Source organism: Panthera onca, chromosome B2 (assembly GCF_046562875.1).
Source record: "Panthera onca isolate mPanOnc1 chromosome B2, mPanOnc1 haplotype 2, whole genome shotgun sequence".
NCBI lineage: Eukaryota > Metazoa > Chordata > Mammalia > Carnivora > Felidae > Panthera > Panthera onca.
Window position 1 is genome coordinate 42099218 of NC_138343.1, and position 25382 is coordinate 42124599.

The 25382-nt window shown below is 42.7% G+C and overlaps 1 protein-coding gene across 6 annotated transcripts in view; it reads left to right on the top strand.

Moving 5' to 3' along the window:
- The first annotated feature begins 422 nt into the window (after window positions 1-422).
- Window positions 423-25382, top strand: part of SPATS1 (spermatogenesis associated serine rich 1) — a 28390-nt gene continuing 3430 nt past the window's right edge. Inside the window, exons 1-7 of one of the 6 annotated variants that reach the window (XM_078446958.2) lie at window positions 423-629; window positions 903-1091; window positions 8804-8939; window positions 11574-11698; window positions 13842-14003; window positions 19530-19650; window positions 20471-20533. In XM_078446958.2, the coding sequence (XP_078303084.2) occupies window positions 965-1091; window positions 8804-8939; window positions 11574-11698; window positions 13842-14003; window positions 19530-19650; window positions 20471-20533 (734 nt within the window). In that variant the 5' untranslated portion in view covers window positions 423-629; window positions 903-964. Of the gene's footprint in view, window positions 695-902; window positions 1092-8803; window positions 8940-11573; window positions 11699-13841; window positions 14004-19529; window positions 19651-20470; window positions 20534-25382 lie in introns of all 6 variants that reach the window. The other 5 variants (XM_078446957.2, XM_078446953.2, XM_078446954.2 and 2 more) reach the window with 5 other exon arrangements.

A 25382-nucleotide genomic window follows, 5' to 3' on the forward strand; every position in this document is an offset into this window, starting at 1 on the left:
TGGTATGAAGGAAAGAGTGGTCGATTTGGAGTGAGGAAACTTGGAAATGAATCCTAGTTTTTTCGGTGACCTTGAGCAAGTCCTTGCTCAAATTCGGCTTTCTATTTTGAAAAATGCAGCTGCTTAGGGAAGATAACATCCAGCAGGGCGCCTGGCCCAGAAAAGTGGTAGGTGATCCTGCCTAATCAGTGCCAATTATGAACAGGCATCTGCAGGCTTTGTGGACGGCCCATCCTTCACTGCCACCAGAGGCTACGGTTCCAATAATGACATCTGCCTGGAGAAAACCCACAACTCTTAAGAAAATTAAAAAAAAAAAAATCCAGAAACACTGAGCAGCTTTTCCGGGGGCCCTTGATGGCGCCGCCCCCACTAGCCGGGGCGAGTAGCCCTGCCCTTCGGGGGACCCCCGGCGCCTGAGGAGGGCGGGAGCGCCCCGGACGCGGAGGCAGGAGGACCGGGAGCGCGCCTGGCGGGACGCAGCGCGGCCGCGCGCGGCTGCGGCCGGTGTCCAGGCAACCCCCGGACGCGTCTCCGCGGGAGAAGCAGGTGGCCCCGCGGCCCTCCGGCCCTCCGCTCCGGTTCCTCGCCCGCCCGGCGCCCGGCAGTGGCAGTTCGGCTGCCAGTGGGTGCGTTGATCTCGCAGCCTCGCCGGAGGAGGCTTCCGCTGGGGGAAGGGGTGGAAGACCCGGAGGTGGAAAGGGAAGGAGCACCTTGGGCGGCGGGGCAGCGAGTGTGGGCGGCGGAGAGAACCCACGGGAACCCCGGGGGCATCCCGACCTGAGAAAAGCCCGAGGAGGGGGCGGGAGGGAAGTTCTGATTAAGATGCCACCCCTGCCCTCTTTGACTTTCAATGGCTTGTGGACTTTCTCTTTGCTTTCTTTGATGCCTTTCTTACAAAGGTCTTTTCTTTGTCTCCGGGTTGCTTTTCGTACTTAAAATCAACACATGCATAGATGAGTCCATGTACCCTGGAAAAGGTCCCCAGGACTGTTCTCTCCCCTCCATCTCCAGAGCGACCTGCAGCAGAGAGCTGGAGAAGGTTCAAGAGGAAGGAGACCCTGGCATGACCACGATGGAGAAGAGATACAGTTGAGTTGAAGAAATCAGAAGGGCTGGGTGTGGATTTGGTCGCCAGATCCAAGTATACCAGAGCCGGGAAGTTCAAACCACTTAAAGCGTACAGGGAGGCCAGTTTGCGGGCATATGAAAGTAGTCTTTGAAAAGTAGCTTATGTCTCTCTTAACCCAAGATCTGATGAAGCGGATAGCAGCTCAAAGCAGAGATTAAGACTCACAAATTAAGTCCTTGGCTCTCATAACAGCCCAGAGGAATGTTACTAATGAGTAAAAAGAGCCAGGGGCGCCTGGGTGGCTCAGTCCATTGAACGTCAGACTCCTGATTTTGGCTCAGTTTATGATCTCACCATTAGTGGGATCAAGTCCCACATGGGGCTTGGGCCTGCTTGGGATTCTCTCTCTCCTCACTCTCTGCCCCTCCTCCGCTTGTGTACTCACTCTTTCTCTCTCAATCTCAAGATAAATAAATAAATAAAAAAAAGGGTCAGGGGAGCCAGAGTTTTGACCTGCCCAGTGCTACGGTCAATAAATGGAAATCTGAGGATTAACCACAGTCTTCTGGCCCCCCAAACCTGTGTCCTTTAATTTTTTCTTTGCTCAAATATTACTAGATTTGTGGCACTATTTATTGGATGGGCAGCTCAGGCAAAAAGTATGAACATTTTAAGGAAAGGCTTAAATTAAAATAATGGATAGTGGCTCCTTAATTGGTTCTGAAGGCTGAGGAGGATGTTTGGGGGGCACACTGCCTCTAGAGAACAGAATCGTGAAGCAGAACAGCCACAGTCTCTCAGAAAACCTTGGAATGAGTGTATGCCTAGGTTGGCCTTTATAGGTGAGTGGCCTGAATGCTGGAAACAGTGAATGTTGTAGAATGTTCTGTCTGTGCCCCATCAGATCATAGGTTGGTCCTCGGCCCTTTGTATTACAGATCTTCTGTCTCCTCGTTCTCCTTCACAAGTGCACAGAGAGCGGGGAGGTATGACTTACCATATGCATCTGTAAGCGGGGACCAGAAGAGCGGGAGTTGGAACCCAAAGTGCCCAATGTGGCTAGGTCAGCAAGAGAAAAAGGTTTGGGGATTCTAACTTTAAGCTCTAGGCTTTTCTGCAGTTCCCATGGTGAGCTCAGGTAACAGAGGGAGCTGCTGTTTTAAAGGTGGGGGAGAGGGGGTTCGTGTTTCTGAGTTAGGGGTACTGGAGGAGCACCAGAGTCTGAGATCCCCAGACCACATTAACCAGAGAGTCATGACTTCCTTTCCTGCTATGTAGGTGTGTCCGTTCAGGAGACCATATCTGAACTCAGCTTCACATGGAGTCCAGGGGTTTCGGGAAGGAAGGGGCTCCACAAACCAGTTGAACATGAATACAAAACTGTGGGTGTATATGCATTTTTCCAGCAAGGGGTGGGGGGCTGTTGTTTTCATTACTTTCCAGGGGAGTCTGTGATCTGAAGGGTTAAAAACCACAGTCCTAGACCCTTAGGCTGTTTGTGGAGCAGATAAGCAGGGGTGAGAAACTGAGTGGTTAAAAGGTAACCACATTAAGCTAACTTGGCTTGATGTATCATTTTCTCCCTGCCAGACCATGCTATTGTGTAAATCAGCTGTGATGACAAGTACGTGAAAGTTCCTTGGTTATGTAAGGTGTTATTCCTGCCTAAAGAAATGGAAATAATTAGCGTGGATTCCACAGATGGTACCAAAGAAACAGACTTTCTTCTAAACTCTCCATTTCCCCCTAAATTTCTTTCTAGTCGCCAGAACCTTCTCTCGGTCCCTTCTGTTGAATCATCTTTTCTTATATCATTGTGTTTTGGCAACTTGTTAGAATTTCCCATTTTATGGCTTCCTGGACATTGAATTTGAATAACAATTATCATGCTAGATGATGACATTTTCAAGAAGCATGTGCCTTAGCTTCTTTGTATCATCTCAGCCTAGTGAGCTGGGGGGGGGGGGGGGGAGGTGTTGGGAGTTGGGCTGGAGAGGTAATTGACTTACTTGAAGTAACTGGATGTTACCTTTACACAAGGCGAGCATCAGTGTCAGAACAGAAGGGGTCAGACTTGCAATTCCAGCCTCTTCTACTGGAGGACACGTGGAGAGGCAGCCAGAGGCCACGTTTAAGTGTCTCTAGGCTGTAGAGGCTGAGTTACTTCTGGGAAGATCCTGTAGTAAGCTGGATTTGGAGGATGTGCCCTTTGCCTGTTTAGAAGAGAGACCGCTCTTCCTATGCTTGCCTGTCAGATAAGCTTTCCCTTTCAAAGCAGCCACAGGCCACTTTCTAGAGAGTTGCCAACACAAAGCTTCTTAAGCAAACAAGGAAATATGCTAAATTTGTACATGTGATTTCACTGCTTGCTGCTCAGGGTTATATAATATATTTAAATTTTGCCCCTAAAAAACAAAAAAACAAAAAAACCCCAGTGTTTGTTTTGTAATGTCATCCATAGCAACCAGTTCTTGCTTTGGTGAACTCGTAAGTCCTCTAGTGGCAAATATACAATTAGAATGTTTACATGCTACGAAAAGGCAACCACTGTTAAAATCCAGGGGCAAAAATTATTATCAGTAAATGCTGTAATAACTCAGAGCTTACATATGATTATCAACCTAGAAGATATATCTGCTCTTGCTTTTGTCTTCTCTACATATGTGGATCCTTTCTGATTCCTTATAGATAAGGTTCATACTTTTTTCATAGCTATGTTTCTGGAAACAGAGGCACTGGATCAAAAGTGCACTTCTCACGGACTTTGGAGGATGCATATGGCCAAAGTGCGTTTTAGTAAGATGGAGACATTTCTACCAGCAATGTACAAGAACACCATTCCTCTAACCTCTGCCAATCTTAGGTTTTTGCAGACTCCTAGCAAATACTGGTATCGTGTCTTTTTTTTTCTTTTTTTTAGTTTTTTATGTTTATTTATTTTTGAGAGAGAGAGAGATAGAGTGCAAGCATGGGAGGGGCAGAGAGAGAGAGACAGAGACACAGATCTGAAGCAGGCTCCAGGCTCTGAGCTGTCAGCGCAGAGCCCTACGTGGGGCTCGAACTCAGAAATGGTGAGATCATGAGCTGAGCCGAAGTTGGATGCTTAACCAACTGAGCCACCCAGGCACCCCTGGTATTGTGGCTTAAATTCAGCTCTTTGATTATTAGGAAGGATGGATTTTTTCCCCCCCCAAATGTATATTGGCTATTTGTGTGTGTGTGTGTGTGTGTGTGTGTGTGTGTAAAATTTTTTTAAATATTCATTTATTTTTGAGAGGCAAAGGGGGAAGGGGCAGAGAGAGAAGGAGACGGAATCCAAAGCAGGCTCCAGGCTCTGAGCTGTCAGCACAGAGCCCGACGCGGGGCTTGAACCCACAAACCCCAAGATCCTGACCTGAACCGAAGTCGGATGCTCAACCAACTGAGCCACCCAGGTGCCCCTGTGTGTGTTTAATTCATTACCTAATCATGTCTTTTGCCCATTTTTTCCTTGGGTATTTATTTTCATTTTATAAATTTATAAAAACTCACAATTTGGCATGACTACTAACTCTTTTTCTTGTTGTGTATGCTATAAACTTTCCCCCAGTTTATAGTTTTCTGTGGAACTTTTAAATGGATATGTTTTCAAATCACGTATCTTTTCCTTTATTTTGCCTGTATTTGATATCTTTCTTAGAAATAACTTCCCCAGTCTAAGATTATGTAAACATTAAATTATCATTTTTTTCAGGTACATCTTTTATTTTAAATCTGATATTCAAATCTATCATTCATCTGGATTTATTTGGGGATTAATTAATTTTATTTTCATTCCAAATGATTAGTTGTTTCAGCAATATTTTTGAATAATCTATTCTTTCCCCACGACATGAATTGCCACGATTATATAAAGTTTTATTCTATCTACATTTTCTATTTTGTTCTCTTGATTAATCTGTTAGAGTCAGGGTCAGTACTATCTTGATTATGTGACATTAAACTACATTTTATAAATTATACTCTATAGCTCTGTCACCTTGAATAGGTTACTGGACATTTCTGACCCTCAATTTCTTTATGTGTAAGGTTATTTCTATTCCATTTGTGATTATGGTATTTCATTGCTAATACTGTTTACTTGTGTTAAAAATTGTTTTTTCTTGAACTTCACTTACCTATATTATTGGTACTTTCCACGAAGCCATACCAAAGTTCTGATAATCTTCTCTATTTCATTCATTTCTGCTTTTATTTTTATAATATCCTTTTTTTTTTTAACCACGTTGGGAGGTTTATTCTTTTTTCCTTATTTTTTTTGCATTGCAAGTGAGCTCATTAATTTTGGAATCTTTGTTTTTTAACCACCTGTCAGTTCTAAGATGGACATTTTTCAGCGTGTGAACATCTCTGAGGTTGGATTGGTCTTACCAGAGCTGTGGGCCCAGCAGCAGGTGTGAAGCAGTCTTTATAAGCTTTGCTGAATGAGCCCTGAATAATATGGAGGGTGTGTCTGTATCTTGGAAGAAAATTCCAGAGGCAATCGAGGAGCACTTATTTAAGAAGTGCTGCATCACCCATGTTCTCGCTGCACTGAGGTCAATTTGGGTGGAAAATGTGGACATCAGTGATTGAGTTGAAAAGTGATTCAGTAGTCAGGCTTTTGAATGTAAGATTTAAGAAGGCCTTAACCAGGGGCCCCTCGGTTGACCGTCTGACGCTTGGTTTCGGCTCAGGTCGTGATCTCACGGTTTGTGGGATTGAGCCCTGCGTTGGGCTCTGCACTGACAGTGTGGAACCTGCTTGGGGTTCTCTCTCTCTCCCTCTCTCTCTCTGCCCCTCCCCTGCGTGCGCGCTCTCTCTCTCTCTCAAAATAAATAAACTTTAAAAAAAATAAAAAGAAGGCCGGGTACCTGGGTGGCTCAGTCGTTTAAGCTGTTAGTGGCTCAGGTGATGATCTCGCGGTTTGTGAGTTTGAGCCCCACGTCGGGCTCTGTGCTGACAGCTCAGAGCCTGGAGCCTGCATCTGATTCTCTGTCTCCCTTTCTCTCGGCTGCTCCCCTGCTCACGCTCTGTCTCTCTCGCAAAAACATATTAACATTAAAAAAAAAAAAAAGGTCTTAACCAATTTATTTTGCTTGTATTTTCCTTCTTTAAATATGCACATGAATGACGTGTATTTAAAATATACATCTAAGTAAGTCTGAAAGAATGCTTCGATAAATATATAATAAACATTCTAAGTGGTAGAGCATTCTCTCCTGCTTTAATTGGCAACCTTTGTTCTTTGTGGTACATAAAATAATAATGTTATTACAGTTGCTGGTGTCTCATATTTGGTGGAATGCAGTAGGTGCATTTCGGGCTCTAGTTTCTACTTACCGCTTTATTTGAGTCCCACAAGTTTGATTTATAGTACGTATGTCATTGACCATTAAGCACCTCGTGATTCCCCTCACGATTTCTTCTTTTATGTGAAATATTTAGAAGTGTGGTTTGAGTTTCCAAGCTCATGGATGTTTTTGGCTGTCTTTTTATTATCGATCCCTAAAATTGTATTGCATTGTGGTCAGAGAGTGTGGTCTGTGTTACATTGGTTGACGCTACTTTTATGGTTTGTAGGTGGGTGGGTGGTTACGCCTTTGGCTACCGGGACCCTGTGCTCTCCTCTTCACAGCTCCCCTCCCCTGGGCTCCAGTCCATCCCTGCTACTCACACCTCAGGCAACCAGTTGACCCTTTCTGTACCTAGGGCTGTTGTAGGTGCTGTGGCATATTCCAGAATGGCTCCTCCCACACTTGGCCGGCTCTGAGAACCACCTGAGGTGCTTCTTTAACATTCGGACACCCGGGTCTTGCCCTGTAGGTCGGAGTTGGAGCTCTGGGATCTGAGTTTTGGATAAGTGCCCCAAGATGATTCTCATGACCGAGCAAATTAAAAATGTGGGTTCCCAGGCCTCACTTAGAGAGATTTGTGATGGGATATGAGAATTTGTATATTTTTTTAATGTTTTATTTATTTTGGGAGGGGGAGGGGCAGAGAGGGGGAGACCCAGAATCCGAAGCAGGCTGCAGGCTCTGAGCTGTCAGCACAGAACCCAACTTGGGGCTCGAACTCACAAACCGTGAGATCACGACCTGAGCTGAAGTCGGACGCCTAACCGACTGAGCCACCCAGGTGCCCCGAGAATCTGTATTTTTAACAGGCCTCCCAGGTCATTCTGACGCAGGCAGTCTTTATGCCATACCCTGAACAACCTGAGAATGGGGATACTGGGAGGGGAGGGGAATGTACTCAAGAGTCACAGAAGTCTGACTCTTATTTTAATTTTTTTTTTTTAATTTTTTTTCAACGTTTTTTATTTATTTTTGGGACAGAGAGAGACAGAGCATGAACGGGGGAGGGGCAGAGAGAGAGGGAGACACAGAATCAGAAACAGGCTCCAGGCTCCGAGCCATCAGCCCAGAGCCCGACGCGGGGCTCGAACTCACGGACCGCGAGATCGTGACCTGGCTGAAGTCGGACGCTTAACCGACTGCGCCACCCAGGCGCCCCTTATTTTAATTTTTTAAAAGTTTATTTGTTTATTTATTTTGAGAGAGAGGAAGAGAGAGAATCCCAAGCAAGCTCCACACTGACAGCACAGAGCGTGATGCAGGGCTCAAAATAACGAACCATGAGGTCATGACCTGAGCCAAAATCAAGAGTCGGATGCTTAACCGACTAAACCACCCAGGCGCCCCTTTTTGTAATTTTCTAATCACCGGAGGTAACGTTGTGTCTATTGGGCTAAAGTTATGCATAAAGAAATGCAATATCCATTCATCTGACTTTTTTTTTAATGTTTTTATTTATTTTTGAGGCAGAGAGAGACAGAGCATGAGCAAGGGAGGGGCAGAGAGAGAGGAAGACACAGAATCCGAAGCAGGCTCCAGGCTCTGAGCTGTCAGCACAGAGCCCAACCTCACGAACCCGTGAGATCATGACCTGAGCCAAAGTCAGACGCTTAACCGACTTAGCTACCCAGGCGCCCCTCTTGGAAGTTTCTGATGGCAGTTCTTTGGATTATTCATCAGTCTTTCTATGAATCAATCCTTTGGAAAATTGTATTGAGATGCTCAATATAACTTGATTCAGAGGTTATCTCTACCACTTAATTCAAAGTAGACAAACTCCGGAGGGACGTGTAGTGCAGCATTGTGGTTAGGATTTTTGACTTTAGTATCATAAGAACCATGATCAAATCTAGATCTAGATGTTTGCTTTCTGTGTGATCTTAGGCAAGTTGCTTAACCATCTGTGCTTTGGTCTCCTCATCAGTAAAACGGAAGGATAAGCAATGCTTATGTCTGTGGGGTATTATGGGAATTAAATGGGATAATGTGTGTAAGATGTTAACACCATCCCCAATACACAATAAATGCTCAATAAACATTATTTTTAAAAAATGTTTATTTACTTTTGAGAGAGAGAGAGAGAAAGAGAGAGTGGGAGAGGGGCAGAGACAGAGGGGGACATAGAATCTGAAGCTGGCTCTGTGCTGACAGCAGAGAGCCCAATGTGGGGTTCAAACTCACCAACTGTGATATCATGACCTGAGCCAAAGTCGGATGCTCAACCAAGCCACCCAGCTGCCCCTAAACGTTAGTTTTTTTGTTTTCTTTTTTTAAAATAATTTTTGTAATCCAGGGGACACGATGGAGGGGTAGATATTTTGTTTCATTAACGAACTCCAATGGTGATGTGTTGCAGGTGATTTTCTGGAATCTAAGGGATGCTTTGCTGGCACAACATCCTCTGGAAGAAAGGTCAGCCCCTCATCTTCTGCTGAAACGTGTCCTAGTGTGAGTGAGCCTCCAGTCCCCGGCAAAGTGTCCGTTCACCTAGAGTAAGTAAGAGGCCAGTACAGTCCATACTGTTGGGGTAAATTCTGACTGGGAAGCCAACAGTCTAAGAGGTAGAATGACATGTTTGGCAAGAGCCTAGATTCTGGAGCCAGACTGTCTAGGTTTAAACCCCAGGTCTGCCAACTTCATCTGTGTGAACTTGGGAAAATCACTTTACCTCCCTGGGACTCAGTTTTTTATCTACAAAGCGGAGATAATACTTCATAGGATGGTTTTGAGGATTAAAGGAGGTAATGCATGGAAAGTGATCGCAAGACTCTCTGGCACACAATACATGTTATATGCATGCTTGTCATTATCAGATGTAAAAGCAAGCGAAACTAAGCTGTTTTTGTTTTTAATGTTTTAAAATTTCATTTTAGAGAGCGAGTGGGGAGAGGGGCAGAGGGAGAGAGAGAATCCTAAGCAGGCTTCGTGCCTAGTACAAAGCCCCGACGCAGGGCTCGATCCCACAACCTGGGATCATGACCTGAGCCGAAATCAAGAGTTAGCCACTCAGTGGACTGAGCCACTCAGGTGCCCCCTATTTCCTTTTCAAATGGAAATGATTATATGGGTCCTGCCTACATCGCAGGATTATTAGAAGGGAGCAAAGAAGACCAGCGTCGTGACGTTGCTTTGAAGCCCTTCAACCGGGAGAGCGATGTGATGTCGTGAAAAAACATCCCATGATTTGATAACTGATAACTATACCTGAAGACCAAAGCCATCTGTCAACTGTAAAGCTACTCAAACAAGAAGTGATTGCTTTTACCGCTGAAAATAGTTTGTTGTAGGTTTTGGTTTTGGTTTTTTGTTTTTAATGGCCAGGAACTTCGCGAAACACGATGCTCTGTTATTACAACCATTGCAGCTTAGGTTTGTTTTTTGGTTACTTCTTCCTCTTCCCTTTATCTTTGTTGATTTTTAATTTCCATTTAATGGTTTTATTGAACGTGCATATCTTTTGGTAGCAGTTTTTATGGAAACGTAATTCACATACTGTGTAATTCATCCTTTCAAAGTGTGCAGTTCAGTGGTTTTTAGTGTAGTGAACAGAGCTGTGCAACCATTACCACAATCAATTTTAGAACATTTTCATCACCTCAAAAAGAAGCTCTTGAGCAGTCACTCCCACCGTGGCCTCTACTCTACCTGCCCCTCCCCGCCCCCCCCCCCCCCCCCCCCCCCCGGCCCTAGACAGCCACTAATCTACTTTTTATCTCTGGACATTTTATATAAATGGAATATGTGGTCTTCGGTGTCTGGCTCCTTTCATTTAGAATCATTAAAAAAAATTTTTTTTAAATGTTTATTTATTTTTGAGAGACAGAGCACAAGCAGAGGAGGGGCAGAGAGAGAGGGAGACACAGAATCCAAAGCACAGGCTCTGAGCTGTCAGCACGGAGCCCAACACGAGGTTCAAACCCACAAACCGTGAGATCACGACCTGAGCCAAAGTTGGTCACTCAATAGACTGAGCCACCCAGGAGCCCCTAGCATCGTATTTTTTTTTTTTTTTCTTTCTTTTCTGCGGCACAAGAACCCGGCCGCGCGTATTTTTAAGTTTCATCTAGGTTTCAACATGTATCAGCACATCATTCCTTTTTTTTTAAATTTTTTTTTTTAACGTTTATTTTTGAGACAGGGAGAGACAGAGCATGAACGGGGGAGGGTCAGAGAGAGAGTGGGAGACACAGAATCTGAAACAGGCTCCAGGCTCTGAGCTGTCAGCACAGAGCCCGACGCGGGGCTTGAACTCACAGACCGTGAGATCATGACCTGAGCCGAAGTCGGATGCTCAACCTACTGAGCCACCCAGGCGCCCCACATCATTCCTTTTTTTAAAAAAATTAGGGTGAAATATATATTAACATAGCATTTGCCATTTTATCCACTTTTACCCATTGGCATTAATTACCTTTCTGTGTTGTGCAACCATGACTGCTATTTTTTAAACATTTTCATCAGCCCAAACAGAAATGCTGTACCCGTTAGGCGATAATTTCTCCCAGACCTCGGTATTCTGATCCACCCTAATCCGCTAACCTAATCTACTTTCTGTCTCTCTGAATTTACCGTTTAGATATTTTGTGGAAGGAGAGTCATATAATACTTGTCCTTTTGTGTTTGGCCTAGTTCATTTAACACAATATTTCAAGTTTCATTCGTGTCGTAGCATGTATCAGAACTTTCTTCCGTTCTATGGCTGAATCATACTCCATTTTTTGTCAGCGCTACATTTTGCTCATCCATTCATCTGTCAGTGAACATTTGGGTGGTTTCCACTGCATGGCTAACGTGAGTCACACTGCGAAGAACATTCGTTTACAAGTGTCTAAGTCTCTGTTTTCCATTCTTTGGGGTATGTGCCTAGGAGTGGAGTTGCTGGGTTATACAGTAATTCTATATTTAACTTTTTGAGGAACCACCACACTGTTTTTAAGGACGCACCTTTGGGCTCTGTTTCAGCCTCCTCAAATTGTAAGTAAGTAAATGATATGTTATGGACGTTTATGGAGGGGTAGGCTTAGTTGACGCACATGAGCGTAATTCTAGCGTAAGATATATAAAATCAGATTCTAACTACCAATTTAAACACATAGAAGATTCTAATCCTTCTGCCTCCTTTCCAGCTCTGCTACAGATTTGGATCTGAAATCCTCCTCCGCACATTCTGATCAGTCCTCTGAAACCTCATTCCCTGAAGTCCCCAAGGATAAATATCCCAAGGAGTTCAGCCTGCTTAAGTTGCAGACAAGTGAGTACGTCCTAGCCTCCCCTCTGCATGCCTCCATACCCAGGGCTTTCCAGAAGTCTGCTGTACTGTTGGGCACAGTTCACTGAAGACTCACAAAGTGCCAGGCATTTGACACGTTTTCTTTCTTCCTTCCTTTCTCTCTCTCTCTCTTTCTTTCTTTCTTTTTAATTTTATTTTTTAACATTTACATCCAAATTAGTTAGCATCTAGTGCAACAAGGATTTCAGGAATAGATTCCTTAGTGCCCCTTACCCATTTAGCCCATCTCCCCTCCCACCACCCCTCCCATAACCCTCAGTTTGTTCTCCATATTTATGAGTCTCTTCTGTTTTGTTCCCCTCCCTGTTTTTATATTATTTTTGTTTCCCTTCCCTTATGTTCCTCTGTTTTGTCTCTTAAAGTCCTCCTATGAGTGAAGTCATATGATATTTGTCTTTCTCTGACTGACTAATTTCACTTAGCATCATACCCTCCAGTTCCATCCACGTAGTTGCAAATGGCAAGATTTCATTCTTTTTGATTGCCGAGTAATGCTCCATTGTCTATATATGCCACATCTTCTTTGTCCATTCATCCATCGATGGACATTTGGGCTCTTTCCATACTTTGGCTATTGTTGATAGTGCTGCTATAAACATGGGGTGCACGTGTCCCTTCGAAACGGCACACCTGTATCCCGTGGATAAATGCCTAGTAGTGCAGTTGCTGGGTCGTATGGTAGTTCTATTTTTAGTTTTTTGAGGAACCTCCATACTGTTTTCCAGAGTGGCTGCACCAGCTTGCATTCCCAGACAGGTTTTCTAATTCTCGCAGCAGCTCTGCTGGGGAGCTGTCATGATATGTTTTCCCAAACTGACATGGCTTTATATAAAAACCATAAAAGTATCATAGCAAAGTATTAAAATAATAAAGGAGTATATAAGGTAGAATATAGAAACCCCTTCCCCAGTGTTCTCCAATGTATCCCCCATGGGCCCCGTAGCCATGAGGAATTTTGAAGCGTGTATGTGCTGGTATGTATGTACTTATCTATACATGGGTTGGAGTATACAACCATATTTTCACTAGTGGAAAATAGTATACAAACTATTTTCACTCAGAGCAAATAGATCATGGACCTCTTTCTGTGTCAATACGTATACATCTAGGTGGCTAATATAGGCCTACCCATTTAACACCCCAGGCAACTGAGGCACGGAGAGATTTAGTCACTCGTACAAGACCACCTGGCTGGGAAGTACAGTGATGGGATTAGACTCCAGGCTCACCTGCCCCCAGAGCCTGTGTTCTTTCTTGGCCACCACAGAGCCCAAGTGTTTCTCAAACAACCCTAGAGCTGTTAGAGGATCTCTCATTGTTTAAAACCACTTTAGCCATTTTGTAGGAAAAGTATTGAGCGAGGAAACAAAGGCCTGAGAGGTCCGGCGACTTGCTTGAGGTCTCGCGATGGCCTTTCTCATTTGCCAGAGTTGCACGTCTTCATTTCCCAGAGTCACTCTAGTGCACGCGTGTCCCATCGTTGCTGCCAACACTGTGGTCCATCCACTAAGTTGCCGTGGTTGGCCCAGCCCTTCCCTGGTTGATGGGCATTCTGTTCTTCCTACCCACTCATCAGAGCGAAGGCTGGATCATAGGTGCTTGTACAACTGTCTCTTAGCTTCCCATTCCAGACATCGCTTCCAACCATAAAGGTGGCTTTATTTTTGGAGGAGAGGGTAAAAAGGAAAAAAAAAAAGAGGCCTCTTAGATACCTATCTCCCCACTTCCCCTCTTTTTTTTTTTTTTAATGTTTATTTTTGAGAGAGAGAGAGAGAGAGAACAAGCACGAGCAGGGGAGGGGCAGAGGATCCGAAGCGGGTTCTGCACTGCAAGCAGAGCCCGATGTGGGGCTTGAACTCGTGAACCGTGAGATCATGACCTGACTGAAGCCTGACACTTAGCCGACTGAGCCACCCAGGTGCCCGTTCCCTTCCTCTCGTGCTGAGTCCCCCAGAGGTTAACACTGCCCTTGATGTAGAACCAAGGAATTAAACATGTTGATAAAGGCTGTACAGTCAGAGAACGCCTGGGACAACTTTCTGTTATTTAATTGCATTATGAGACCGGGAGCGGAGCTGATGGAAGGATTTCTGATGTCTTGCAGAGGATGGGCACCGTCCTGAATGGACATTTTACCCGAGGTTTAGCAGCAATATCCACACCTACCACGTTGGAAAGCAGTGCTTCTTTAACGGGGTCTTCCTCGGCAACAGGAGGTCTCTATCAGAGAGAATGGTGGACAAGTGCTTTGGGAGGAAGAAGTATGGTAATGTTTTCCTCCTGGACCTTGACTGTGCGATGTCTGAAAATACTTGAGTTGTGGTTCTGCCAGGCCAACATTCCATGGCTGGTGTCAGCCCTTGGGGGGGTCACCATGTTACTGTAGGGCGGCCAGGAAGATAGGAAAGTGAAGGGGATGTTTGGCAGTTCTTTTTGGCAAAGAACTGACAACATATGCTGATCCACATTTTTGTTTTTCTCTGCATTTCATAAAATGCTAATGTGACATTTAAGTCATCAGACAAGTTCTCTCAGATACTTATTAATAGAAACCTTCATTCAAGTCGGAAGAAAATAATTTGTTTCAATTAGATGCTGCCCATGATATGTATTTAAATTATACATTATATTCTTCAAAAGGAAAATAGCCCATAAACCTTAGCCTGAAGTGCATTCTGTTATTTCATACCTTATTAAAGGTAATTTGAGATGAGTGTGTGTATATACTTATATAGTTTGTTACTTGGTGAGTTCTCTGTCCCAACCTACCCATAATAGATTTATGGAAAGATCCTAGTGTTGCTGAGTTCCAATGGATCATTATAGCACATTCTTCCATAGAAATACCCATACAGGAGGCAGCCCTTGCTTCGTGGATGAATAGGATTGCTGTAGCAGGAATACAAAGAGGAAGAAATAGAAAGTTTTCATTTTTGAGATTTAAAATAGACTTTTTTTTTGTTTATTCTGCTTTAGAGAGAGAGAGCATGCCAGCGGGGGAGAGAGGGGCAGAGGGGGGGAGAGAGAGAGTCTCAAACAGGCTCCATGCTCGGCGCGGAGAACACAGGGCTTGATCTCACAACCTGAACCGAAATCAAGAGTAGGACTGAGCCACCCAGGTGCCCCTAAAATGGACTTTTAAACTCATTGCACAGGCAAATAGTTTTAAATGTTTATTTATTTTTGAGACAGAGAGAGAGAGAGAGAGAGCACATGTGAGTGGGGAAGTTGGGAAGGGGCAGAGAGAGGGGGACAGGGTATCTGAAGTGGGCTCTGTGCTGACTGCAGAGAGCTCAATGCGGGGCTCGAACTCGGGAACCTGAGCGGAAGTCAGTCGCTTAAGCAACTGAGCCCCCCAGGTGCCCCCAGAGATAAAGTTTTAAAGATCAAGGCTTTTGTCTGGATAGAGAATATATAAGAAGCCATACTAGAGGAGGTGGGAGAGTTGTCACTGAGGTGGGTGTTTTGAGGAGTCCTGTATCCTGCTCAGTTCCTGGGACCAAAATCTAGTCGGTGATCAGATGTGACTCTAGCTGGGGCTTCTGCCTCAGACTGTGGTTGGGGAACCTCAGCGTAGTGATAGCTATGGGCAATGTCTGGGCAGAAAGCCAGATGCGGGGTCTCACCCACCCAGGAGACGTGGGTAATAGCTGCATTCTTGTGCCCCGTGAGGACTGTGGAGGTCGGGACACATAGAAAGAATGAAAGAAAGAGAGCAAGCCAGGAGAGCTCCATAGCTCTCACAACCAAAACGGCAGGAGGCCACCGTGTGAGGCTCTGTGGACCATCAAGCCAGGGGTCATAAGAACGACTTTATGTCTCACCTGATGCATTGTGGAGCGGGCTGACTTCCTGAGGATCAGACTAGATGACACATTTTAGCAGACAACAGAAATAGATACCAACCTACAGAGAGTAGCAGAGATAAGATGAGGGTCAGACACCAGGGTGGTTCACAGACAGTGATCCAGGACCCAAAGGCTTATACCAAAGCCTTGATATCACGTAAGCCTGTTGTGCACATGCTCAGTCCCCACCCCCAACTGAGTTGCAGCCATAAGGGAGAATAGGAAAGATTTATTTAACTGGTTTAAACACGAAAGACCAGAGAAAGACCAAGAAGGGACTAAGTTTAGCTGTATAGTACTTAGGAACGCTCTCAGCCACGGTCAGACAAAAGCCAAACTGTGAGAGGCTTAAATCATAAGACATTTATTATATACTTAATGAGAAGCTTTGGAATCTAGGTGGTCTATATTGTCCGATTGCCCAGTGATGTCACCAAAGATATAGCTCTTTTTTTTTTTTATTAAGTATATTTATTTATTTTGAGAGAGAGCGAAAGAGCAAGCAGGGGAGGGGCAGAGAGAAAGGGAGAGAGAGAATGTCAAGCAGGCTCTGCATTGTCAGCACAGAGTCCGACGCAGGGCTCACGAACCGTGAGATCGTGGCCTGAGCCGAAATCAAGAGTTGGATGCTTGACGGACTGAGCCGCCCAGGCGCCCCAAAGATAATAGGCTCATTTTGTGTTTATGTGCTGCTATTCTTAGTTGTGTTGGATTTTTGTCTTCACACTTGTCATCTTATGGTCACAAGAGAACTGTTGCAGTTCTAAGCATCACGTCTATATTTCAAAACATGAAAAAGAGGAATCTCTCTTGTTGCCTTCCCTTTTTAGAATGAGGGAAAAATTTTCCCATATGGTCCTTAGGAGACTTCCTTCCACTCATGTCTCACTGACTAGAACTGGGCCAGTGACAAGTATTTATCAAAAATAAATGGTATTATCGTGATGACTCAAGTCCTGACCCTAATCCATCACTTCCCTCCTAACTCAAACATTATCCTGAATTTTGTTTATTATTATTTTTTAAAGTTTATTTATTTTAGAGAGAGACAGACAGACAGAAAGACAGAGACAGAGTGTGAGCTGAGCAGGGGTCAAGAGAGGGGGACACAGAATCTGAAGCGGGCTCCAGGCTCTGAGCTGTCAGCACAGAGCCCGGCATGGGGCTCGAACCCATGAACTGTGAGATCATGACCTGAGCTGAAGTCTGGTGAGCTACTGGGTGAGCCACCCAGGCACCCCTGAATTTTGTTTATTATTATTTCCCTTCCATCCTTCCTTCATTTGTTTCTTCTGTCTTTTTATGGTTTTTATACATACTGAATACATGCAAAGGTATATTTATGAAGTATTTATTGAATATATAGAATAAAGTATCACAATCACTTGTGTTTTTGTTTAAATTTCTAATTTATTTTTGAGAGAGAGAGACAGAGCATGAGCCAGGGTGGGGGGGGTGCAGAGAAAGAGGGGAGACACAGAATCGGAAGCAGGCTCTAGGCTCTGAGCTGTCAACACAGAGCCTGACTTGGGGCTTGAACACACAAACTGTGAGATCATGACCTGAACCAAAGTTGGATGGCTAACCGACTGAGCCACCCAGGTGCCCCTCACTTGTGTTTTTTTTAATGTTTATTTATTTATTTATTTTTTTCTCTTTTTTTCAATGTTTTTTTTTTTATTTTTTTTTTTTATTTTTATTTTTGGGACAGAGAGAGACAGAGCATGAACGGGGGAGGGGCAGAGAGAGAGGGAGACACAGAATCGGAAACAGGCTCCAGGCTCTGAGCCATCAGCCCAGAGCCTGACGCGGGGCTCGAACTCACGGACCGCGAGATCGTGACCTGGCTGAAGTCGGACGCTTAACCGACTGCGCCACCCAGGCGCCCCATGTTTATTTATTTTTGAGAGGGAGAGAGAGAGAGAGAGAGAGCAAGCAGGGGAGGGGCAGAGAGAGAGGGAGACAGAGGACCCAAAATGGGCTCTGTGCTGACAGCAGAGAGCCCAATGTAGGGTTCAAATTCACGAACTGTGAGATCATGACCTGAGCCCAAGCAGGACATTTAACTGACTGAGCCACCCGGGCTCCCGTTAAGTATCACAATCATTTGTATGCTTCTGACTCCATTTAAGACATAGAGTACTGTCTTTATATTTGAAGCTACTGATAGGCCCCTCCCTGAATATGACATCTTTCCTCCCCCAACTCCACAGGTAACTCCAATTCCACCTTTATTACAAAGAAAAACTTTTTATGGGGGACATTTTCAAACATTTGCCAAAGTAGAGAGAAGACCATACTGTTTCCTGATGTACCCATCACTTAGTTTCAACAATTATCACATGTGGCTAGTCTTATTTAATTTTTATCCCCCTCCCCCAGGGATTATTTTAAAGCAAGTTCCAAACATCAGATAATTACATCCGTATATGTTTTTGTGTATACCTCTAATAGACAAGGATTATTTTTATTAAATGGCCACAATACCATTTTCATATCTTAAAAAAACTAACAATAATTCCTTAATATCACCAAATATTGTCAGTGTTCAAATAGTCAATTGCCTCACAAATGCCACAATTTAAAAATATTTAGAGTTTGAATCAGGGTCCAAAAAAGGTCCACACTTAACAATTAATTAAAATGTCTTTAAAATCTCTTTTTAATATATAGGTCTTCCTCCTCTTTTTTTCTTGCAATTTATTTGGTGAAGAAAGTAGGTTATTTATCCTATAAAGTTTGTCACAGTCAGGATTTTGCTGATTACATCCCTTGGTACCATTTAACAGGTTTCTCTGTCCTGTGTATTTCTTGTACACTTATAGTTGGATATACAGGCTCGATTCGTTTTAGTGTGACTAGTTCTTGGGTAATGTGCAGTGACTTCCTTAAACCTCAAATACAATGGTCTCTTTTCCATTTTTTCTCTTCCTTGATCTCTTGCAGCATTTAATATTTTTAAACTTGGCACTGGACATTCCTTCGTTATTCTCTTCTCCCTCGTTACTTCTTGGACAAGACGGAGAGGCAGCGTTTATGACTGCCAGTCAGCTTCCATTATGAACTGAAATTCAACACATTTATTATAGAAAAAATCCAATCAAAATGTATTTCATTAAGAGTTAACTCTGATGATCAGCTATGATCAGGCCATTGGTGGAGTTCCTTAAAGGCCTAATTTGTTGTCATGGAAGAAGAACAAAATGTTGTCTATGGTTATGGGTGATAGGGAAATTGACCTGAAACTGATTTTTCTCTTCTGTAGCTCTTCCTCATTAGCTAATTCCCTTCTGAGATCTAGTCAGAGAGGCAGAGCCCAATTATAGTTGCTCCTTAGGATTCATAGGGCACAGGGATTCAAAGTACACCAATGCTCAAATTTTAAGCAGAGTTCTTGCTCTTCCTTGGCAGATACCTTTGATTCACTTCTTATATTATCTATCTCGCTATCTATCTATATATTTATTTTTGTCTAAGGGTCAACTGTAGTTATTTTTTTAATGTTTATTTATTTATTTTGAGAGAGAGAGAGAGAGAGAGAAGGGGAATCCCAAGCAGGCTCCAAGCCCAGCACAGAGCCCAATGTGGGACTCCTTCTCATGAACCATGAGCCGAAATCAAGAGTCGGACACTTAACCAACTGAACCACCCAAGTGCCCCTCATTTTAAGCCAAAACATCCTGCCTGCACCTAAGCTACTGTTCTTTCCGGGGGTGGGGGTAATCGGGACACTTTCTGGAACAATGTCCCAAACACAGTGTTTCTCAAGACACTTTTATCTTCATATTATCCAGGCAAGATGATCACGAACAGAACTTTAGGAAGCCTCTATGTACTTCATAATAAAACATGAAATTACCCTGTTTCCGTTGTCATATGGATAGAGCATTATCTGTATATTACCTTCAGTCCCTTTTATAATCTTGTTTTTAAATATTTCACAGATATTGATCCTAGGAATGGAATACCAAAGTTAACTCCAGGAGATAATCCATATATGTACCCAGAACAGAGTAAAGGCTTCCACAAAGCAGGCTCAACTCTCCCACCAGTGAATTTCTCAATGTAAGTGTATGTGAATAGCAGGGTTAGTTAATTATAAAGGAATTGTAGCTCTCTGTACTATATATGTTATATTTCATAAGGAGTAGATTCCAACAAAACATGGTTGCTGAAAATTCCTTAAAAAGTTAATCTCTAGTTTCTTAGTGTCTACACACATGTGCGTGTGCAATTGAACTTATACACAGGATCTTGACTACAAAAAGGTGGTTGTTAATTTTGTCACTATTGTTGTTACCACAAATCTGAGGACTTTTCGGTTTCATACTGAATCAGATTATTAGTGTTTACTGTTTGGATTGATGTACACTTGGAACTAAATGTAGGCCAAAGCGATTCAGAAGAGGATCATTAAGTTAAAAGAAAAATAGTTGGTGTATTATATTAATATTTTAAAAAATCAATTATGTTTGGTTTACTGATGTTTAATAAAAAGTATAATAAGAATTATGACCTTTATAGTTGTGAAGCCCATAGGTGGCCATTAAACCAGAAAATAAGACATATTCTTTTAAAAAAAATTTTTTTTACATGTATTTATTTTTGATAGATAGGAAGAGACAGAGCACAAGCGGGGGAGGGGCAGAGGGAGAAGGAGACACAGAATCCGAGGCAGGCTCCAGGCTCCGAGCTGTCAGCACAGAGCCTGACGCGGGGCTCGAATTCACGAACTGCGAGATCATGACCTGAGCCGAAGTCGGACGCCCAACCAACTGGGCCACCCAGGGGTCCCAAGACATCTTCTTGAACACAAAGATGTTTCTATCGATCTCTCTGCTGTAGATGCCATACCAATTTTATGGTTGCCTTTTCTGTTTTTCAGAGTGCCTTATGAAAAGAAATTTGATACATTTATTCCACTTGAGCCTCTTCCACAAATTCCTATGTGAGTTCTCTCACCATGTTTTATATTATCCAAGTTTTATTAAGTTATCAGCTATTTATGATTTTCTCCTATGGACGAACTCATAGACACCCAACACAGAAGGACCTTTAGAATCTGAGCTGGTGTGTGGGGCAGTTTGTATGGAGAGTTTTTAGTGAGACACTTGGAGGGCAAGTGCTGTGCAGTCTATCAGCTGGGCAGTCCATGTCTTCACCCCATATGATGGACAGCCCACTGGATGCCATGTGTTATGGTAGGTATGCACTAATGGACGTTTACATGGAGAAAAAAGGCAGGGTCCCTGATTTTTAAAACCTAAGAGTTGTCAGAAAAGAAGGACATGCTTAAATGAGTCCAGCCAGGGAGGATGGTTAGAGTTTGAAGAGGCAGAGAAAAAGCTGTCAGAATATTCTCGCACTAGATGGAAGTATCATTCCTCTGATGTCATACTTTAAGTTCAGGTCCTTTCTGAACCTCATCTAGTTGCCCAAGGAGGGTTTAGACCTAGAAAAAGATATGTGTCAGTATAAAAAGTTTCGCTAATACAAAACAGTTTCATATAAACATAGATAGAGTGAGCAAGTGACCCACAGTCTGACCCACTGGAGTCCAGCTGGGAAACCAAACCCTGGAGCTCAGTGGAAATAAAAAGCCTTTTATTCCAAACTTGGGAGATTTAATACTTTCATTATATGGCATTATTACATGAAGCAGATAATTAGGGCCTCTCATGTCTGTACTGTATACATAAAAACTTTTTTTTTTAACGTTTATTTTTGAGAGAGAGCGTGAGTGGGGGAGGGGCAGAGAGCGAGGGAGACAGAATCGGAAGCAGGCTCCAGGCTCTGAGCTGTCAGCACAGAGCCTGATGAGGGGCTCGAGCCCATGAACCTCGAGACCGTGACCTGAGCCGAAGTTGGGCACTTAACTGACTGAACCACCCAGGCACCCCTGTATACTTTTTTTCTTTTTTAAAACTAGGCTCCATGCTGGGTGTGGAGCCCAATGTGGGGTTTGAATTCATGACCCTGAGATCAAGACTTGAGCTGAGATCAAGAGTTAGATGCTTAACTGACCAAGCCACCAAGGTACCTTGTATACTGCACACTTTTGGCAAATGCTATTCTAAAATATTTAAAATAAAAGTAATTGCCAGGGCACAAAACAAGTCTATACATTTAAGAAGACTGAAATCCTATCAAGTATCTTTTGTGACCACATGGTGTGAAAATAGAAAACGTTTACAAGAGGAAAACTGGAAACTGTGCAAATATATGAAGATTAAACAGCATGCTCCTGAGTAACCAATGGGTCAAAGGAGAAACCAAAAGAGGAACATTAAAAAAAAAAAAACAACAACACTTCGAGACAAGTGAAAGTGGAAATACAGCACCCCCAAACCACGCATGCAGCGAAAACAGATCAAAAAGAGAAGTTTAGAGCAGTAAATGCCTACATTAAGAAAAAAGAAAGATATCAAATGAACAGCCTAACTTTACACCTCAAGGAACTAGAAAAAGAAGAACAAACTAAGCTCAAGGTTAGTAGAAGGAAGAAAATAACAAAAACCTGAGGGCAAATAAATGAAATAGAGACTAAAAAGGTAATAGAAAAAAATCAATGAAATGAAGAGCTGTTTTTTTTTGTTTTTTTTGTTTTTTTAAAGATAAACCAAATAGATAAACCTTTAGCTACACTAACCAAAGAAAAAAGGGACAGGACTCAAATAACATTAAGTGAAAAAGGAGACATTACAACTGATATCCCAGAAATATAAAGGATTTAGGAGACTGCTATGAACAATTATCCACCAAACAAATTGGACAACCTATAAAAACCGGGTGCATTCCTAGAAACATACAACTTCACAAGACTGAATCATGGAGAAATAAATCTTATTTATTTATTTATTTATTTATTTATTTATTTATTTTTAATGTTCATTTATTTTTGAGAGAGAGAGACAGAGACAGAGCGCAAGTGGGGGAGGGGCAGAGAGAGAGGGAGACACAGAATCCGAAAGAGGCTCCAGGCTCTGAGTTGTCAGCATAGAGCCCAATGCGGGGCTCAAACTCATGAACCATGAGATCATGACCTGAGCCGAAGTTGGATGCTAACCGACTGAGCCACCCAGGCACCCCTTTGAAGAAATAAATCTGAACAGACCAATGACTTGTCAGGAGACGGAATCAGTAATCAGAAATCTATTAACTTAAGCCCAAAACCAAATGGTTTCGCTGGTGAATTCTATCAAACATTTAAAGAAGAAACTAATTTCGTTCCTTCCCAAACTTCCAAAAAAGTAGAAGAGGAGGGAATACTTCCAAACTCATTTTACGAGGTCTGCATTACCCTGATACCAAAACTAGACAAGGACACTGCCAGAAAACATAATTACAAGCCAGTATCCCTGATGAATATAGGTGCAAAAATCCTCAACTATCAGCAAAACAAATTAAACATTACATTAAAAAGATCATACATCATGAGCAAGTGGGTTTATTCCAGGGATGCAAGATGCTCCAACATCCACAGATCAATGAATGCGATCTACCACATTAACGGGATGAAGGATAACAATCATGATCATCTCAACAGATGCAGAAAAAGCATTTGGTAAAATTCACCATCGTTTCGTGATATAAAAACTCTCAACGAATTGGGTACAGAGGGAACATACCTCAACATATGTTCAAACGTAATCTTTCTTATGAGTAATGTTTAATTTTTCCAGGATGTTATCCATTTCTTTTAGGTTTTCAAATTTATTTGCATAGAATTGTTCCAAACAATTTCCTGTCTTCTTTCACTTGTTTCTCCCTTATCGTTAATTTTGTGTGTTGGTGCTTTATTCCCCCTTTTCTTCATTAGGTTAGATAGTGGTTTGTGTATTTGTTATTTTTAAAAAGCAGCTTTAAAAATTGTATTCTCTTTTTATACTGTCTCTTTCTCTGTTTTTAAAGCATCAATCTTTGCTTCTATTGTTATTATTTTCTTCTTTCTACTTTTTTGGTTTATTTTTGTTCTTTTTCCATTTTTTTATTTTTATTTTATTATTTTTTTTAACGTTTTATTTATTTTTGAGACAGAGAGACAGAGCATGAACGGGGGAGGGGCAGAGAGAGAGGGAGACACAGAATTGGAAGCAGGCTCCAGGCTCTGAGCCATCAGCCCAGAGCCCGACGCGGGGCTCGAACTCACGGACCGCGAGATCGTGACCTGAGCTGAAGTCGGACGCTTAACCGACTGAGCCACCCAGGCGCCCCTTTTTCCATTTTTTTAAAAAGTAATCTCTACACCCTATGTGGGGCTCGAACTCACTCTGAGATCTCATTCTGAGGTCAAGAGTCACATGCTCTACTGACTGAGCCATCTAGGAACCCCATAAGTAAACTGATCACTTTTATATTATTTATTTTTATTATTTATTTTGAGAGAGAGAGAGAAAGAGAGTGAGCATGACTGAGGGAGGGGTAGAGAGAGGGAGAGGACAGAGAATATCCCAAGCAGTCTCCACACTATCAGCGTAGAGCCTGATGGCAAAGGTCAAAGTCACGTGGGGCTCAAACTCACAAACTGTGAAATCGTGACCTGAGTCAAAACCAGGAGTCTGATGCTTAACTGACTGAGCCATCCAGGCGCCCCTATTTATGTATTTAAGTTTATTTATTTTGAAAGAGAGAGAGAGAGAGAGAGAGAGAAAGGCAGAGAGAGAGGGGGACAGAGGATTCAAAGTGGGCTCTGCACTGATAGAGATCCTGCTGCAGGGCTCGAACCCATGAACTATGAAATCATGACCTGAGCGGAAGTTGGATGCCTAACCAACTGAGCCACCCAGGTGCTATGAAAGCACCTCTGACCACTGCTCTCCTTTTATTTTACAAATTTTGAGGTGTAGATTATCCTTACTTTTTAAAAGAATTCTGTGTTGGTCTTTTCCTTTTGACTAAAGAATTACTTAATAGACTTAAAATTTCCAGGTGGAAGAGCTTTTGGATTTTTATTTTGCAATTCATTTTTACTTTTATTACCCAATGATCAGAAGATATTGTTTTTATTATTTTTATTTTATGGAACTTGCCGACTTTTCATTGTGACCAAATACATGCTCAACATGGGGACTGTCTCTCTATGCATTTGAAGGTGTATCTATTTCATCAGGCTGCAAAGTTAGATACAAACCCAGAAGATTTATCTTTTTTTTAACAAAATTTTTTTTGTAATGTTTGTTTATTTTTGAGACAGAGAGAGACAGAGCATGAACGGGGGAGGGTCAGAGAGAGAGGGAGACACAGAACGTGAAGCAGGCTCCAGGCTCTGAGCTGTCAGCCCAGAGCCCGATGCGGGGCTTGAACTCACGGACCGTGAGATCATGACCTGAGCCGAAGTCGGACGCTTAACCGACTGAGCCACCCAGGCGCCCCCAGAAGATTTATCTTTTTGATTAAAATTGTTCATTTGACCTAGCTAGGACTGAAAATGGGTGTGTTAATTGTGTGCTAATATTAATGTATTTCTATCTATATTGTTAAGTATAGCCATTAACATTATAAAAATATCTTACTAGACAAACCGAAACCAGACTTTAAACTATAAAGAACAAATTGATGGTTACCAGAGGGGAGGTGGGTGGGAGATGGGGGAAATGGGTGAAGGGGATCAAGAGTATACTTATCTTGATGAGCATTGAGTAATATGTAAGTGCTGAATCACTGTATTGCATACCTGAAATGAATATAACATCCTATATTAACTAGATTAGAATTAAAATAAAAAAATCTTCTTTTTCTCATTTAATGCTTTTTGTCTTATATTATACATTGCCAGATATTAAGATTACAACTCTTAC